The following is a 19,225-nucleotide window of genomic DNA, read 5'->3' as shown; positions in this document are numbered from 1 at the left end:
ACAAACTATAAATAAAAAATGAACTGTAAATACAGAGTTATGAAAACCTAAAATATGTGAAAAAATACAGTTTTTGCTACTGCAACGGGTCAAAAAGTTGCCTTTCCAACACATGGTGGATGGGAGGATGCTCAGACCCCACTAGATTTGTCTGAAAGTGATATCCTGTGACAGAAGGCTTCATGGGCTGGAGCTCTGTGTGAGGAATGAATAAACAGCTTGAGAGACTTGCAAGACTCACGTCTCTCAAGCCAGGGAAAGCTGCCGACTTCGCTATGAGGAACAGGATCTTTCTAGGGAGTTATAATGCTAAAGAAAATAAACAGAAAGGAAAACCTTCTGTGAAAATGTCTTGGTTTTATGATCTTTTCTATCTAGCTTAAAAATACACTATGTTGGAAAAGTGAGGTTTCTGAGTGCATTTTGTTAAGCCTAGTTTATTCATAATAAATATAAATTACTTTTTTTTTTTTTAAGATGTTTTACACAAGACAATGTCTTGCCTCAGGGACAAAATAATAATAAAAGTAATGGTTGCCTTAGCAGGTTAAATGTAATATAATGAATTTCCCCATAGGGAGTGACAATACAGTGATCACTAGGGGAATGACAGTATTGTTGTCTCCTCACAGGCATTATTTCCTTAAGCAAAATAACTACTCATGGGTTTATTACTGTCTTGTGCAGCCCTTCTCAGAACAGATCCAAAGCAGTCACTGTTAACGCCTTATTACTGTAGCATTATTATGGTAACACCACAAGACATAGGCAAATGGGTGTTGAAAAATGTGTAAAAGAATTCTCCGCAATATCTCCCCTTCCCCCAATTTTCAATCCAAGTTCAACCTACCAATGTAGATGCAGATACAGTCACAAACACAAGAAAGCAATATGAATAGATCTGTTCGTTATGTATATATTGAGTTACCAATACTGAGCTAAGTAACTGGAAAGGCTGCTAAAAATCTGCTAACTCTATCACCAAAAACTGGTACAAAATTAGTCTGCGACAAACCTCAAACTTTAATGTTGCCAAGCGTAAGAAAAGCAGAAGTTTTTTAAAGCGGTCATTCCCAGAGGTACGAGCTCAAACTGCCTTAGTTCGGTGCTTTGCTCTCCAGCAGGGCCCGGCTCCCCCGCCGCCCCGCAGCGCGAGTGACCAGCCCGGGCGGGCCGCTCCGGGCTGCGGAGGCAGCGCCGCCGGGGACGGGCACTGCCCCCTCAGGGCCCCTCCGACACAGCAGCAGCTTTTAAATATAACGGGACAAGTACCTCAGAAATGAGGGCAAAAAGGTCTCAAATTGTCCCGATTTCAACAGCTTTAACACTTTAAAGTACATGGGCTTAGTAGGCTTCTGAACAATCTGGCGTCTTTCTCAACGACTACTTTTTTCCCCATAAACGACCCGCATCCGTCCGCCTCGGCGCCTCCCGCGCCGGGACCGGGAGCTCCCCAGCAGCACCACCACCGGGCCGCAGAAGAAGGGCCGGTGAGGACGCTCGGACCGCCTCGGGCGGCGGCGGGCGGGAGCTGAGGAGCCGCGGAGGACGCTCGGACCGCCTCGGGCGGCGGCGGGCGGGAGCTGAGGGGCCGCGAGCGCTGCCGCAGCGGCGGTCCCAGGGCGGAGCTTCGCGGGGCGGGGCGGGGCCGCCGCTCCCCGCGCGCCGGTTCCGGTTTAGCGGCGGGCGCGGAGCTCTCGGGCCTTGGCAGCCGTGGTGCCCTGGCGCGTCATGGCCGCGACCGCATGGATGCCCACGGTAGGCAGGGGGACGGGCCGGACCCTGCTCCGCGGCGCCCGGGACGCGCCCCGGAGCTTGGTGGCGCCTGAGGCAGCGGCCGCCCGGCCGCAAGGTCGCGGTGTCGCCGGGCCCTGGCAGCGCTCCGAGGGGGAATGGCCGCGGGGCTCGGGCCGAATGGCGGCCCCGCGGCGCTCTCGGGTTCTCTCCTTCCTCCTCTCCCCTCCTCGGGACGGCGGCGGGAAGGGGCTGTGGGGCTGTTATTGGAGCGGGCCGGGCCGGGGAGCGTCGCGCCATCCCTCGGAGCGGCCTGCGGAGAGGTCGCGCCGTAGAGGTCACAGCAGCGGCGGGACCCCCGCGGCTGCGGGCAGCTCCCGGGGCGCGCGTGGCGGACAGCACGGCCCGGGAACGCCATCGGCGCCAGGAGCCCGCCGTACCGGGCTGGGGAGCACTGTTACCGGCCTCTGGCTGACGGCTTTCTGGCCCCCGCACCTGTCCTCTGGGATCTGCAGCTCTGAACCATTCTGAAACGCAGGCCTTATCCCGGGGCTGTCACGGAAATACGGTTTTTTGCCTTGAGTAAATGAAATTTATTTTGTACGTTTAAATAACAGCCTGCTTGAGGCAAAGTCATTGAGGCCTCCCCATTTAACCTGTCTGCTAAAGTAAGGAAGAACTGTCAAGAGCTAATCATGACACGTGACTTTAAGGTCAGAATGGATCAGTTTTCCTTGGGTGGATTCTTTGTTGGTGTTACCAATGTTGAACTTCAGTATAATGTACTAGGCCCATGATTTCTGACAAGACAGACTGTGCCCTTTCCAGGGCTACTCTGGAATTTGAATCCTGATTCTATATGCAGGAACTGTACCATGAGAACACTTACCTGTACAGTCAACTTCACATTTTCATTTGTGAAATGAAATTATTGCTTTCAATCTCTTTCATTTGTGAAATGAAATAGATTGCTCTACCTTCATCCTCAACCATAGGGCCTGCTTTGGTATATACTGCTGGCCTGTTGCAAGTGACCTTGTACATCTCATGTGGGACTACAAGTAAAAATAGATCTAGCTTAGATTACTTCTCTCCCAGCATTCATTACAATATGAGAATCATTTTATTTTATAATATAGTATTATATTATCATTAAAGTACAAGATTTATATTATTTCTAGTTGTTTCTCTTCGTGTCAACATAGTTTGTTCCGTTTGCCACACCATTCTGTCAGTAAAGAAATAACAAATGCAAGTGGGACAGGAGAGGAATACAAATTGTCAAAGTAATTTCTAGCCTGATAGCTGCAGACAGCCTGCATATGTGAGTATGGCAGAATTGAAGTAATATAAGCAGTTAGAAGTCTTCTGGCTCTTACGTCCCAGAGGCATCAGTGGTCCTAGAGAGGAGGTTGAGATTGGGAGGCTGTGATTTTTCTGCAGCGCGAGTGACCAGTCCGTGCGGATTTTGTCCATGGTGCTCAGTTGGGTATGAGCCCAAGCTTAGATACCATCCCAGTTTTGCAGCTTAATGCCAGTTCAGAATACTCAGAAAATGTAATTCTTTGACTGTGATGTGTAGACTTGTTGCTATGGTGAATTTTGTCTTCAATGTGCATTTCAGTGTAATGAAACTGAATTCTGTATGCCATCAGAATTTTTACTGGCATGCAGAAGGCAACAGTACAACACCTACAGGTATAAAAGGTAGAAGAACAAAATTCACCACAGTTTGAATGGAAGAAGTGACACTAATGTAAAGTAGTTTTAGAAACATCACCTAAAATGTGTAAAGATACTGTCCACCCAACTGCTACCAATGAAGTGTTTTATTTTTCACTTTGATTTCTGCATGTCTTCATCCTTAGCATATGATGTATTTAATTAGAATTCCTGCAGCCTTGCTTCCAGTATGATGTGTGTGAGGATCCCAGGTGGGGTGCAGGGGCTCCCAGGCAGGACAGGAGCGTGGGGCAAAGCGCGGCTGTCCTGGGCTCACCTTGTGCTAAGAATACCCACAAGGCGTTGCTGCTCTCAGTGCTCGACTGCAACTTGGCAAAGCACTGGCTACTCTGGTTTCATTTGGATTTTTGTACTAGTTTGAGATAGGAGATTTAAAGCAATACGACTTTAAAAAGAAGATTTGCTGCAATATTGTTAAACTTGTAAAATCCCATTTGTGCAGTAAAAGAGCATCTTTTTGTTTTGGATTTTTGCAGGTTTCTCGATTGCTAGGTGCTTTCAAAACCCAAAAAAAGGTGACCAGAAGTTTTGGTAATTCTGTGAGTATAATAGTCCCATTTTTTTTCTTTTAAGAAGTTTCTCAATAAGCGGGTTTGGAAATTTATAAGATCACTGTTGTTACTCTTATGTTCCCAAAAAATAAAGGGCCAAACAAGTGAACATGCATGCTCTTAATGCCATCCTGGATTTATATCAGTTAATCACTGTCATTGGCAATTGCACATCAATGTGAGAATATAAAAGGCTCTAGCAAAAAACAGAAGTGGTGTGGAAAGTTTTACAAAATATAGACATAAGCCAGTCTTCTGGAATTCATCTGGGAATAAGCAAATAAATATTGGGCAATGTAGAAAGATTGTTGAGAAGCTTCTCATTTTCTTTCTTTTGCAGACTTCCCTCTAAGCACTAGGTTTACTTTACTGCTGCTTTTAGAACTCCTTGCATCTAAAATTCTGCCTTTTCAAGGTCCTCTTTAAACTATCTTACATGTTGTGTATTTCCCTGTAGATGTTTTGCTTCTTTTTTGTGTATGTGTTTTTAGTGCCCATGGGCCGTTTTTTGGTGAAGGCAGGAGCAGGACTCAGCACCCTTAAGCAGGACTTAAAGAGGAACTGTGACTTTTCATGATAAGTTTTGTAGAACAGCAGGTACAACAGTTAGAAAAGAAACAGAAGGATCACTTATACAGTATAAAAATCAGAAGATGAGGCACTGCTGATTCTGTTGAAAACACAACAGTTTTGGGCTCAGGTGGAGCCCTGCAGTGCTGACAGACAGCACCATACTACTCTCAAGGCATTTCATCAGTAAGAGCTCGCTCAGAAGCAGTGTTCTTTTATCTGTAGCTCTCTTTGTTGTGCACAGTGAATTTCTTGGGCTCAAAAGTGAAAAAAATCAATTAGTCAATATATATTGAAGTGCTGGCCTGTGAGGTGATTCTCTTCTTCTTCAGATAATGTATGTGAGCTGCCTTTTCTGTAGGTAATAATGAGCTCATAAAAGCTGTTGGATCTCTTTAAATTAAAACAAAATGAACTGGAGCATGTACCTTTAGAACAGTGATCATAATTTTATTTTTTTCCTCCAAGACGAATACATTCTTCCCCTGCCATTTGTTGAGCCTGGGCTGTCCATTTTTTTTTTTTACTTGTTTGATAATGATAAAAGAAACAAAACTGAGGACATTATGAGAGGTAAATAAGTTGGTATTGTTTAAAATGGGTCTGAGATTTTTAGGTGGTCACTTGAGAAGTTTAGCTTGGCATGACCTTTTTTTTTAAGGTGAATGTAACTTTTCATACACGTAATAATTTCTAGCATGTGTCAGTATCATGCAGCATGTTGATAATATTGTAGACATATGTGGAACAGAGCCATAACTAGGTAATGCAACTTGCTCTCCATATTTCCAGAGGAAAGCGTGCTATGTTCATTAATTTCAAGGAGTACTGAGCAGGAATCTGCCTTTCACATTCAGCCTCTGTTTTGAAATAGGAGTAGGTAGTAGGCGAATTTTTAAACAATTCTCTCAAAACATTTGCACGCTCCCTTGGAAAGCAAGCCAGTCCTTCTCACTTCTGTCCAGGACTGCTGTTCTTCATAGTGAATATTTGGTAAAGGAAAAAATTATTTTGTTTTCTAATAGTTACTTGGTTCCTACAACACATGAAGATGTTCTCTATGTGGAAAACAAACATTCATTTGTTGTACTACTGATATTTCTTCACCTAGGTGCAAACAGTAACTTTAATCCCAGGAGATGGCATAGGACCCGAGATTTCTGCTGCTGTCATGAAGATCTTTGATGCTGCCAAAGTAAGTCATGTCTTGCTATAAGCATTGCAAATTGAACTACAGCAACAAATATTAATTAGGCATATTAAAAAAAGCTTAAAATATCTTTTAAGAGATTAAGTCATATTTAAGCTATTAAAATTCTTTTCCATTGAAAGAATTTGAAGCTTCAGCTAATAAATGACAGGAATGTGATACCAAGGCACGTCTTGAAACTGTTAGCTGACAGAAGAGTAGAGACTTGAGAGCAAATGCTGTGTTTGATTTTTGGAAATATGAACTCAATGTCATGTGAAATCACCTTGTTGATGTAGTAATCCTGAGCAACTGACAGAGGATGTTCTTTCATTTATTATGACTTCAAGTGCAGGTCAAAAGTGTGTGTGAAAGGACTGGCTCGTTTTAGCAATCCAACTGCAGTGCTGCCAAACACATTAACTTCAGTGACACGAAAACTTGTATTGAAGAACTGTTCTCTTACCTATCTGAGAAACTTCCCAGACCTTGTCAAGTTTCCTTGGAAGGAAATACAGCTCTTCAGGCAAGATGCCTGTTAAATTGTTCCACATCAGTAACAACACCCAGGCATATTCACTTTTTATTACAACTATCCAATGCGGATTTGAAAATGTGAAGTTTCTTTAATGTTGTATCTTTTCCTTTGTGGTCATTCCTGATGAAATGAATGGGTGGCAGCCTGTCTCCACCTAGAGTCCTGTGGTGAATGCAAATTCAGAAAGCATTGTGGAGCATGTGCAGATTTTCATTGAGATAACAGATGCACATCTTTGTCATACACAGTCTTCCAGTTAGTGGGGATGATGAGTCCTCAATGAATTCAGCTTTAAAATGTTGTCTCTTGTATACAAGGAACTCAACAGCTCTAAAACTTTTAAAGAAATGGCACTTGTGTATATGACATCTAGGGTGCCATTTTGGTATTCACATTTATGATGATTTGCTGCTCACACTATTTCATTTCCACTTCCTTAATTACATTTTTTCAAAAATTACTTTAGTTCAAACCCTCACTCACCAGAGAAAATACTGTTTAGAAAGGCCTGGACAAAATTCCTTGCACACCTTGTGATAGTTAAAACTTAAAGTCATGACATTAAAATTAACACAGAGTGTGTGTGTTTAGGCACCTATTCAGTGGGAAGAGAGGAATGTTACGGCTATCCAAGGACCAGGAGGGAAGTGGATGATACCCCCAGAAGCCAAAGAATCCATGGATAAAAACAAAATGGGATTAAAAGGTATTTTAGGGGTTAATACACAGGTATTAAACACTGTTGTGTTTATCCTGAATTTGTTGTAAAGTCAAAGTTCTTCCTCTGTAGCACAATAAAATAGGGGACAGCCTGTCAGGTAGTTGTCTGTAATCTTGGAACATTCCCTGCAGGAAAGGTTTGTGCAATTTCCAAGGCGTAAGTTTGATAGTTGTTGTAGTTGAAATTGGGTGCATTACAACCTTTGGACTCTCTGCAGAAGGCATTTCTAAGGTGCACAGCAGTATGCAATATCTACAGTACTAATGAGCAGTATCTTTATATGTTTTAATGAATACATTTTGTAAAATCTGTTCCATGTAAGGCTCGCAATTTGGTCTTTACCCAGCTATGAATGTGCCTGTGCAGCAGTTGACAGAACAGAGAATTCCCATGGCATTCCAGCATAAGGGCTGAACAGGAATTTGCAGATCCTCTGTAGGAGTCCCCCTTTACCTAGAGTTTCAGCAGTCAGATCCATGGAGGGGTTTATTTTCTCGTTCATCCTTGTGTACCTTTTTTTTGCCTCTAGGGCCTCTGAAGACCCCAATTGCTGCAGGGCACCCATCCATGAATCTGCTGCTGCGTAAAACCTTTGACCTTTACGCCAACGTGCGTCCGTGCGTGTCCATCGAGGGCTACAAGACGCCCTACACGGACGTGAACATCGTCACCATCCGCGAGAACACCGAGGGCGAGTACAGCGGCATCGAGCACGTGGTGGGTGCCTCAGCTGCTGCCTTCTGCTGCCTTTCTGCTTCAGCACTGCTGCCTTGGCCCATCTCGCTGGGCTTCAGTGGGATTTTTTATTACGTTTGGCACCCATTAAAAAGTTCCTCCACTGTGAAATGCATTCTGCCTCACTCAGAGTTCTGCTGCTTGGTTCCAAATGGGAAGAAGGAACTTGCACTGCTGATGCACTTCCTGTCTTTCAGATTGTTGATGGGGTTGTGCAGAGCATCAAGCTGATCACAGAGGAAGCCAGCAAGCGCATTGCAGAGTTTGCTTTTGAGTATGCCAGAAACAATCAGAGAAGCCACGTGACTGCTGTGCACAAGGCAAATATTATGTATGTTGACACTTATTTTGAGAAAATAAAAAAAAAATCTCCAAAAATTTAATTATAAATAACTGCTTAAGTCTTATTCAAATGTGAAACTTTTGCTGATGGCACTCAGAGTCAGTAAAATGGGAAAAATTCAAGTAAATGCCTCCTAAGAAAAATGGGCAATACTGATTCAGTATTGACAGGGCTGAGGTAATTGTGTACCAATGGTCTTATCAGCAAGTTTGTAGTAATCCTTCCTCCCAAACCTTTTATTTTAGAAACTTCTAAACAAGGAAAATTAATTTTAAAACTGAGGATGAAAGTGGCTGTTGTCTTTTGCAGTTTCCACACCACTTAATACTGAACTGAGTCATACCACATGTGATGATATGTGACATCACCTTCACAAATTCACTAAGCCTTTCATAAATTAATATAAGTCATTCTGAGAATTAATGTATGCTGTTTAAACTACTGATACAGAAGTATTTTAGGAGGGAAAAATAGTCACAAATGAAGTTTGTGAATTCTAATTAAACCACATGCAGTTATTATTCTAATTAAACCACATGCAGTTATTCTAATTAAACCACATGCATTCTAATTTAACATAGCATGCAGTTTTCTTTATCTTCAGTAATGCTTCCTTACAGTAACTGCAATATTCTCTTGTTTGTCTAATTGCAGGAGAATGTCTGATGGGCTTTTCTTGAGAAAATGCAGGGAGGCAGCAGAGAACTGTAAAGATATTAAATTTAATGAAATGTATCTGGATACTGTATGTCTGAATGTGAGTATTTATGTTTTAGTTGTGGCTATTTTTTTTTTGAAGTTCAAATTCTTAACCTGAATGAAAATATACTTCCTTCTAGATGGTTCAAGATCCATCTCAATTTGATGTGCTTGTTATGCCAAACTTGTACGGTGACATCCTCAGGTATGGAGATTTTCATTTAAACTCCCAACATGTAAAATACTGATACTTTCCCAACCATCACTGAGGTCACATGCAAGCCAGATCATCCTATGCACTCAGACTTCTTAACAGACGTTAACTGCTTCAATTATTAATATACTAATGGGAGGGGCTATGTGATGAGAATGTACTTCTTATCTTAAAAAATCTCTTTCTGGTTATGGAGGCTATGAATATTGTTCAGATGGTACAAAGAGAAATTTCTCCAAATGTATGAAGAATATAATGGCTTACATTGTAATAGAGAATGAATGCCTGGTTAGATATTAGAGAAAAACTTTCTCATCCTCAGCACTAAAACAGATTGTGCAGTGTGACTGTGGGACTATGATGTCCACAGGGAGCTCATCATGCATTTAAATCAGTCTGCTTAGTCACTGAAGAACTAAATGTGTGGCCTCTTAATATTCTGCCAGCTCTTGGTTTATGTATTACTTTTCCTTACTGTCAAATTAAATTTTATATTTGAGTAACATTAATACTAGAGGTTCTTTGTGTCTTGAAGGCAAAACCTATCAGCACACATTTTCCATCTGTAAAATTATTAGGTAGAGTGTAAATTCCATTAAACACCTGTAAAATTAAGTGTTTTAATCTGAACTATTAAGTGTATTATATAAAATAGTTTCTTCTCACACCTCTAAGGAGAGATTGAGAAAAGAGCCTGAACTGGGATTTTTATTTACAAGTTCAACTATTAGAATCCATCTCCTGGTTTTGTACAGATAATAAATTTAAAGGTAACTTACGTATAAGAAGAAATGGTTCTTAGGCTTCTCTTAAAACAGCACTCTCTCTGTGATAAGGCTGTGCATGCTAAGAAAAATCAGATTCTAATACCTCTTGTTTTAAGAATTGGTGAAGGTGTGCACAGGGCTCTCACAGCAGCTTTTATTGTGTGAGTATTAACTAAGAGAGATCAAATCAGAGGAGTCTTATCATCAATACCATGTCAGAGAGTTCACTATCAACCATTTTAAAGTTCTCGTAGAAATTCCATAAAAAATTTCATCATTCTAAAAATTTTCAATAAATTTGAGTGTTCTTGAAGAGGACACTGTCACCACTGGGTGAGGTCTCACCTGCTGCTCTAAAAGTATGAACAAAATGCCAAGCAGGTTCCTTAGACTGAATAGGTCTGAATAGGCAGAAGACAATCTCTTTTCTTTAAAAGCATTAAATACTTAGAGTGACAAATGGAGACTGTATTCAGTTTTTCCCCAGGCTCTTTGTAACTTAAGTGGTTTATTTTAGCTGAAAATATTGTTCTGCAAAGTCATCCAAACTTTTCTCCTTGTTAGTCCTAAGCTAAGGACTAAGTTAGCTTAGTGTGAGCCAAGTCTGTAGGCAATAATTATGTATGGATGTGAAAATAAGAGAGTTTTAAGAGCTTGTTAATCAGTGTGTTCAGCTCGGAGGGTACAGTATGATGACAACAGGCCCAGTTGGTTTGTCGTTCCCTATGTTAATTTTTGTGGAAACCAAATGCAAATTGCTTATATCTGATGATCTGCTAATGTCAGACTTGTGACCTGCAGGCTGTTGAGTAGAGATGGGAAAAGCTAGTCTGGTGTCACTTGGAAAACGTTCCTTAAGCTGCACACAGTACACCACAAAACCCCCAGTAATTCACCTACCTCAGCAAAACTCCTCCACATTTTTAGAAGGAATTTACATATGAAAAGTAGTTCTGGGCCCCTTCAGAAGAAGTAAGATTTTTGTATAGTTACAGGGAACTGTACATACCATTTGTTTTTGAGATTTCTACACATATGCTGTGCTTCTAGTACTTCTTGTTGTGCCTGTGTTTTATCAGCTTTACTGTAGTATTTGGAATTTTCTTTTAATTTTCCTTTATTACATCATCTTCTGCTAAGTTCTAAGAATTTTCCAATGTTCTGATGGGGTACAGGTGACTAACACTGTCTGTTCTTTTTCCATATTATTCTCAGACTATACAGGTGTATAAATTAAGTTATATTTGCAGTTGACTGATAAAAACATTTCAATACTTTGCAGAGAGAAAACTGTATATGGAAAAACTCATGGATTGTTTAATTTGGTGGTTGGGTTTTTTTCAGTGACTTGTGTGCTGGACTCATTGGAGGTCTTGGAGTAACACCCAGTGGAAACATTGGTGCCAACGGTGTGGCCATTTTTGAATCTGTAAGTCTTGTTACACACAAAGGCAGATCAGTAATAACTTTGTCTCAGCTTGAGAATCTAAACTTTTCCATGCCATAAACTGTGGCTGACATTTACCTAACAAAGATCTTCCTAGAACTCTGTTTTACTGTGAAGATACTCGTGCTTTACCCTGAGAGACTGGTTAAAGTAAATACTCCATGTAGGTTTTCTGCATATCCTTTTTTTGACCGATACTTTATTTTCCCACTTTTCGTATGATAAATACCCTCTATGAAATAGAACTTGATGGGCTCGACTTAAAGATATTAGGTGACCTAGTTTTCATTTTCTGATGTCTTTGAACTGAATTGTTTTGGTCCTTGGTGTCTCCTTTCCACTGACTGTATCACAGCAAAGTAAGTCCTGTTTTAACATGAGGACCTGTGGCTCAGGTTGCTTGCACAATTGCCTAGGACATTTTAATCAGCTCTAATGACATAACAGATAGGTTTACTCTCATTTCTAGGTTCATGGAACAGCACCAGACATTGCAGGGAAAGACATGGCAAATCCAACTGCCCTCCTTCTGAGTGCTGTGATGATGCTGCGCCACATGGGAATGCACAACCATGCCAAAAAGATTGAGTCAGCTTGCTTCGATACCATTAAAGATGGAAAGGTAACATGAGGCTGTGCAAATAAATGCACTGAATTAAAATAATATCGTATCAAAGCAAGAATTAACATGGAAGATTCACACCAGGTGGGGAATGGCCTGCTGAGCTGGCCTGTTCCATGAGCAGTGCCACTGCCCTTCTCTGACAGTAATTATATTATCTTTGGTGATATTAAATATGCCCTGCAGTAATAAGGGGACAGGCTGTAGCATTCCTTTTGTCTCAGCAATGCTTGTCTTAGATTTCTACAGCTTATAAACTCTAGAATAGTGAACTGGATGTCTGTTTTTCAAGAAGGGGATCAGAGTTTCGAGTAACTCTTGGCATTTCACTTATAAAATTTATGAAACCTATGAAGCATACATATTGAAATCTGCATCCTGAAGTGAAGGACACTCATTTCCCTTTCACAGACTTCATCATCCAGTTTGTTTATAGCATTTAAGTACTGACTGTAATACTTCTGTTTCTGCTTTTTCAGCTTAATTATTTTCTTTTTTCATTCTTACTGCTTTCACTCATTTTTGACTAAAAAAGAACAGTTTTTATCCAGCATTAACTTTTTTCTCTGAGGATTGTATATGTTTCTCTTTGGAAGAGAGTGTATTCAGATTAATGACTCAGATGGGATACTGGGGGGAGAGGAGGCTTATGCTCTGAAACCTGACAAATTTGTAGTTTTACCATTATTGGTTCACTCTTCTAAATTCATGTCCATCTCTTGAAAACATAGTTGGAAAGATTTTGAAGATTGCAGTTAAAGAGGATTAGCTAGTCATGCGCTGGTTCATTTATTTTAGGCAGGACCATGAGAAGCTGCATTGTAATTAAAAGTAACAGGAATGCTGAAACCAAAAGTTGCCATCATTTTGTAAGTTTGCAGCTATCTTGCTGTATGTAGGAGCCAGTTAAAAAAAATTTAAACTTACAACTGAATAAAGAGGTACTCCTGAAAAGTTCCCATTTACTGCTCTGGGAATGATATCCTCCATCTGTAGGTCAGTAATGCCATGGAAAATAACAGTGCAAGTTTTGTGACATGGCTACTTACAATGTTACAATTATATGCTCACAATGGATACAATCTTTTTAACTGAAAAGCCCCATAAATGCAATTTTAAATTACAAGGTCCTAAAGTAGTAACCGTGATTGCTTCTCTTGCTTGTTATTCCTCCCTTCCCCTCAACACGTTAATTAAGATACGTGTGTATGGGAGGGAAACTAACAATTTTAATTATCTCCCAGAGTGCTTTAATCTAGCTAGTAATGTTACCCACTTTTTTATTTTTATTGTACTGTCTTCGTGATGCCAGACAGTAGTTGCACTTGATGAAAGAGTCTTTGAACTCTACATTTCCTCTCTCTTAAATAAACAAGCAAATTTTGAGAATTGTTAACATGCAGCATTAAGAGTTATTGTTATTGTGCTCGTTCTGCATGGGTTTCATTAAAAAAAAGACCCAGTTTTTCTGAATTACTCTCAATTAGTTGTCCTTGTGCTGAGCCTTCATATATGAATTTTACTTCCAAAGGACAGACTTCTTACTGAAGATGTAAATACTTAATCATTAATTACACCATTGAAGCACTTTGTAGAGCTTTGACCACACACACTTTATTCCTGTAGTTAGGATAAAATCATGTTAAAATCACGTTCAAATCTGGTAACATTTTAAGTACTTCATGTATACTCAGGTTTTCTCTCCCTGCACAGTCCTTTTTGACGAAGTTTCTTATGGGGTGCAGAACTCAAACTTGATGTATTCCTGCTCACCTTATTTACCATCTATAGACAACATATCATGAGAACATCCAGAATTGTTCAGAGACAAGACTGGCCCCATAATACATTTCAGTAACACTAACTATATTTCTTCTTTCTTTCTTCCAGGTCTTGACAAAAGACTTGGGAGGCAATGCTAAGTGTTCAGAATTCACAGAGGAGATCTGCCGCCGAGTACAGGACAAAGACTAAACCTCCTCCTCCTCCTCTTCCTCCTGCTGAGGACTCTAGAAGGGCATGTCACAGAGTACAACATATGTAACCTGATATCCACATGCATAGAGTTTGCTTATCTCTTGAGCAAACTTTTTAGCTGAGGCCTCTCCATTAATAAATCTAGTCCAAATGGCTACAAATGATGCTTGTGCCTGCTTTCGGTGGACTTTTCCAAGTGCTTTGTTTTATTTATTTTTTTTCTATCTGGTGAACATTTTAATGTAAGTGAATTCCTTTATTGGCACTGTAACTGTCTAATATTTTCCATTTCAATTAGAGGGTTTTACTTTCCACATAAAAAGTTATGCAAACAAACCAGTAACAGATTAGTGAAATATAAATGCACCTTAATGTTTAAGGCCTACTTTATTGAGCTTGTTGAAATTAAAAAGAGAGGTTTTCAGACTAGGAGTAGCACAAGATGATCTTCATGAACAGAAACGGGTATAAAATAACTTAAAATAGCAATTTTGTGTTAGAAGCAACAAGAAAACCACTTTAATACTCTGGTGATTCATGAAATATAGCCCTGCCCACAAAAAGCATGAATTAAGAAATACAAAATTCTAGAGATTTAATCTATTTCTGTATTTAAAAAAAAAACTACAACCATTAACAAGGGGTGAAAATTAATGCTGAAGTAAAGTTATTTTTCAAATCTATATACCAAAATAATTCTTCCAAGTTTTCCTCTCTGAAACACACTTTACAATAGAGTTCTAATGAGGGAAAAGAATACAAAATTACTTCCACCATATATTGTGAAGGAAAAGTATTAACTTTGCAAATCTACACTAAATATTTCATTACTTCAGCTAGAATGCTTTTTGTGTTGTAGTTTCTGCACAGTGTGTTCAGTGTGTCTTGCTGTATTGACTAATAATTTTATTCTAGAATCTCTGAATGTAAGAGACAAGTCCTAAATGGATTAAGACAGATCAGCGGTTTGGCTCTGGTGCCTATGTTCCAGAAATACATTTCATCCCTATTCAAGGGGATCTGAATCTATTTTTTCCTTGCTTACTAAGCTTCATGGGTGCAAAAGCAACTCGTTGCCCTCCCTTCCTCTCCCCATCAGATGCAGATTGTCACTCGAGTCATTCTGATCTGTAACTATCAAGGTATTGCTTCCATTCCTGCACCTGACAAGTAAATATGTATTTTCAAACTCGTTAGTATAGCACAGGATTATCCCTCCTGCCAGAAGCAGGCTTCTTACAGCTTCATTCTATTCATAGAAGGTAACTAAGTGGAGTAATATCTATTACGACTGTTTAGGGCTGGTTGTTTCAGAAGTAAAACAACTTTGGAGTAACAACTTTTTGTGTTACTCTCTAAAGTAAGCATCCCAGCTTTTTTATACAGTCTAACGACAAGCTGGAGGAGATTTATTCCTCTCACACTCAGCTTTTTGTGAATAGGGCAACATTTCTTTCTGTGTTTTCCCAGCTGCTGCTTCCTTGTTTCCTTCAGATTAATATTGTTAAAGAAATTCTGAATTACCATTGCGCACAAAATGGGGAAGAATAAACTTTTCGAAGTCCTAGTGCTCGTTTTGTTTTTATAATCCTAGGCTGCTGCTTTGTCTTATATATTGAGCTGATTATTGGTACTTGCAAGAAATCTTACGTCTGTAAGATGTGTGAGATTGGTATGGAACTTTTATGGAAACCTTATCCTATTCTCCATCATTTCTTCGTCTCAGTAACAGGCTGTGGCCTGCCTTACCTGTGTGAGCTACTAGAGCTGTCTGCCAGTGATCACTTACAACACACCCTTTAGACAACTTGGTGCCAAGCATTTCCTTCTCATAATATGATTTATTTTGCATATAGTTGAGAAATACAGCCCACATTTGTCATGATTAGTGCAATGTGAATACTGAAACATGCAGATACACACTGACGAACACTGCTCAAAGAAAAGCACGAAACAATTTTAAAGAAGTTTCTGTAATAGCATTTAAATGTGAGAGCTCCTGTCATTATTCCTTCGTGCCTTTCAGTCTTAGGGAGCTATTCCCCTACTTCTTCTGATTATTTGTTTTTATAAGAAATAGTAATGCATATTCCAACATGGACTTAAGAAGCGAACTGCTGTGTTCACAGAAGTCTGAATTCTAGGCGTTATAGAAACAAGAATGTCTTCAGGTTCTGAAATGTGTTAGTGAAAAAGAAAGTGTTCTCTGGGAAGGGAAAGAAATTCCCAGCCCTTTTGATTTTTTAATTTATTTTTTTTTTATCTCACTGGAGTGGTATGACAGTTTCATTAAGCAGTACTGCTATCTAGCAAAATATATCATGAGCTACAGGAAACATCCTGTGGAACAAAAGAAAAGAAAATAAAGGAAGACTACAAAAAACTTGTCATGTTTCAGTCTAGAGGAATTAGTTATATCTGCTTTATATAACACAGAAAGATGTTTTAGTCATTAAGGTCATAAAGTAAAAGCAGTATTAGACAATGGACACACTGTAGATGCTTCTGTAAAGAGAGGACAAATGATAAGGTGAGTATCAAGAACAACTAAACTGACAGCAGCTTTCTAGTGGTTTGGTTCAATAGACTGCAAACTTAAAGCATAAATCTTTGTTAATGCTTTTGATGAGAAAATACTTCCTTTTGTTCACAGATCTTTCTTAATGCTTGGAGGAAACACTTTTTATTCTTTATAGAAGGAGTCTACTTCATTTCGGTATTTCTCGAGCACAGCAAGCCGCTTCAGCTTCATTGTGGGACCTTAAAAGAGGGAGAATCAATTCCAGAAATAGGAACAAAAATTCCTACTCAGTTTGAGCTTTGGTGCCTGAGTTTTTTATTGAAGAGCTGTTGGGAAGAACATGCCCCCCTCTAAGCACAGATAAATGCTGAAAGTGAGAAGCAAGTGTGATATGTGAGGTTGCCTCCACATAAGCATGAGGACTTCCAAAGGGAGCTGCAGATAAGAAGGTGGTAACTGGCTACTATTTTTTTGCTAGAAATATATTTTTGGAAGTTTTCAAACAATTCCCAGTTTATTCAAAGAGCCTAGTAATGTGCTTTGGGCTCCATTTTCAGGCTTTCGCTATCTTGCTGCCTTTTTTTTTTTTGTTTTGTTTTGTTTCAAAGAGAAACTTTTGATGCCTTAAGTTTTAGCTTTTACGTTTTCCAGATCAGGACTGCTTTAGTGTATAGCTCTCAAACTCCATAGCCTGTCAGCTACTGTTCTCCCACTTTTATTCAGAAAAAAAGTTTCTCCCTAGGCCTGAAACGCAAGGTTACCTTTTTTTCACAGGCCCCAAAAATGTAAACTACAGTGAAGTGGGGGGCAGGGGGGGCAAACTAGGGGAATGAGACTCCACTACCTGAAGCTGTAACTGGACATTAACCTTCAGCATGCAAAGAAACCAAACTTACATCTGTCCGAACAACATGTGAGGCTTGTCCATTTTGGGTGCAGTCTGTGACCCTCCTGCACTGCCCGAGGTGTACCTTCTGAAGGCCTTTCTAGAAAAACCTACCCTTTCTCTTTCAACTCTGTCTAGCCTCTGTTTTAGGCAGCCATTCCAGGCATCACTTTCAGTATTACTACTGAAAGTTATTAATACTTTAATGTACATGGAATTAACCAAAATTGCTTAATTACCCAAGACAATCTGAAATATAAGAGCTCTACATGCAAATGACACAGATTCATAAATGTGTGCACAGCAAAAACTACAATTATATTCCTTACCACACACTGCATAACCATTTTTTCCTCCTGTACTGCATCTTCTTAGATCAGCAGCCTCTTAACTTTGTGTACCTCAAGATAAATCAGTAAGTCTTACCTAGTTCTCCCCCAGAAATGGAAAAATCTCTTGGCAGGATGATCCATTTCTGAATGCAGTGAACCCTGTTGGTAGCAGTGCTGTTGACTCTGTCAATTCCCTCCTGGATGGCTCTGTAGGTCGCCTGGTCTCTTGTAGCTACAATCTCGGACACTTTGGTGGCTTTACTACCACTCCTCTGGCAGAAGTCTCTGGCTTGCTCTGTGAGAATGTCAGTAGGATCAGATGTATCTGGGTCCAGCACACTCTAAAATATCAAATGAATGAAATCATTAAACAGTCACTCTTAAAAGGCATTGCCAGGTTCTCTGACCAGGCCCTCCCCCTCGGGAAGAAGGCTCAGGATAAACACACATTCTGTAAGCCTGAAAAAGCAGAAACACCTACAGATCATAAAGGGCTTTTCTTTCCACTTGGCTACCAAATGCAAATATTTTTGGCTTATATGCAGATGTCATGAACAGACTTAAAATGTGTGAATAAATTAGGCCATAGAATCCATCTCTGACCTTGAATTTCTGCCATATTTTCCAAATGACTCCATTGTTACAGGGAAACATTTAGCTCATCGTTCAGTGGAATTATGGTGTAATGTAAACAGCTTGAGATAGAAGTGTTCCTAGACTTCTTAAATTAGTATTTCTATTCTACCTGAAGATAGGGATTATCAGTCATAGAGGTAAGCAACTTCAAAACACCTAAGTGGCATTTACTAGGTATGTTCACAGAACTGAAGTGCAAATGTTTTAGGAGAACAGTGATTTCTCTATTGAAGCTTATACTACATCAAGGCTATTAATTATTTTGTTCCATGGTCATCATTCTTGTATCATAAAAATAACAAATTGTAGAGAAATGTTTCTGTTGGAAGGTTTCTGGGTTTGCCCATAACAGAAACATTTGTTTTGCTCATCTGTAAGCATAAAAGCTATTGTTGTGTTCTGTTACAAAGACTTCTCAATCTTCCAGCATTTCTTATATAAAATTTTGCATTTAAATAGACAGTAGTTCTTGTACATGTAGAATAAACAGCAGTAAATATGTGGATGTTTAGCAGATCAGGTAACCCTAAGTTAGACCCATTAGGATTGGTCTGTAGTTGCTACATGATTTTTCCCCCGCTAACATCACCCTCATCTAATTTTAGGTCTTTTTACAAATGTTCAAAATTATTATTCTTTTGTTAGGTGCAGGTGTATAACTTCACTGAAGGCAATATTAAAACTGGTTTACCTTTAGGGTCAGGAACATTGACAAAAACTTCTTCTTATCTCCAATCACCATAGCATTACTAACAATTGGAAGTTCTTTTTTAATAGCATCTTCAATTGGAATTGGAGGCACGTTTTCACCTCCAGCTGTAATAATCAAATCTAGGCAAAAAAAAGAAAGGCTATTAGTTGAATTCAAATTAATTCCAGAGATCAGGTTCATGTCTGGCTCTTCTTATTCTGACATAAAAAATACAAGATTTTTTTTCCAAAATAATAATTTTCAAATATCACAAATCCTCTTAATTACCTTCAAAACAAAAATGCTAGT

General features: G+C 39.6%; 2 protein-coding genes across 3 annotated transcripts in view; one reads left to right on the top strand and one right to left on the bottom strand.

The window, feature by feature from the left end:
- The first annotated feature begins 1,641 nt into the window (after positions 1-1,641).
- On the top strand, positions 1,642-15,417 carry IDH3A (isocitrate dehydrogenase (NAD(+)) 3 catalytic subunit alpha). The gene is made up of 11 exons (XM_039731650.1): positions 1,642-1,758; positions 3,954-4,016; positions 5,710-5,793; positions 6,917-7,031; positions 7,576-7,763; positions 7,979-8,112; positions 8,779-8,881; positions 8,964-9,028; positions 11,149-11,233; positions 11,721-11,873; positions 13,764-15,417. The coding sequence occupies exons 1-11, from the start codon at positions 1,732-1,734 to the stop codon at positions 13,845-13,847; spliced, it is 1,101 nt and encodes a 366-aa protein (XP_039587584.1). The 5' UTR covers positions 1,642-1,731; the 3' UTR covers positions 13,848-15,417.
- ACSBG1 (acyl-CoA synthetase bubblegum family member 1) overlaps positions 14,822-19,225 on the bottom strand; it is a 34,114-nt gene continuing 29,710 nt past the window's right edge. For both annotated transcript variants that reach the window (XM_039731625.1, XM_039731634.1), the window contains exons 12-14: positions 18,917-19,056; positions 17,684-17,930; positions 14,822-16,610 (exon numbers count right to left, since the gene is read on the bottom strand). In XM_039731625.1, the coding sequence (XP_039587559.1) occupies positions 16,534-16,610; positions 17,684-17,930; positions 18,917-19,056 (464 nt within the window). In that variant the 3' untranslated portion in view covers positions 14,822-16,533. The remainder of the gene's footprint in view (positions 16,611-17,683; positions 17,931-18,916; positions 19,057-19,225) is intronic.

The sequence above is a fragment of the Passer montanus genome, unplaced genomic scaffold (genome assembly GCF_014805655.1).
Source record: "Passer montanus isolate IOZ18808 unplaced genomic scaffold, ASM1480565v1 scaffold111, whole genome shotgun sequence".
Classification (NCBI taxonomy): Eukaryota; Metazoa; Chordata; class Aves; order Passeriformes; family Passeridae; genus Passer; species Passer montanus.
This window is presented reverse-complemented; position numbering and strand designations above follow the sequence as displayed.

Bases quoted from the DNA above. Each gene is read 5' to 3' on its own strand.
- IDH3A (XM_039731650.1), top strand. From the start codon at position 1,732: ATGGCCGCGACCGCATGGATGCCCACG. The intron at 8,882-8,963 runs GTGAGTATTTAT...ACTTCCTTCTAG, and splicing joins TGGATACTGTATGTCTGAAT to ATGGTTCAAGATCCATCTCA. The intron at 11,874-13,763 runs GTAACATGAGGC...TCTTTCTTCCAG, and splicing joins ATACCATTAAAGATGGAAAG to GTCTTGACAAAAGACTTGGG.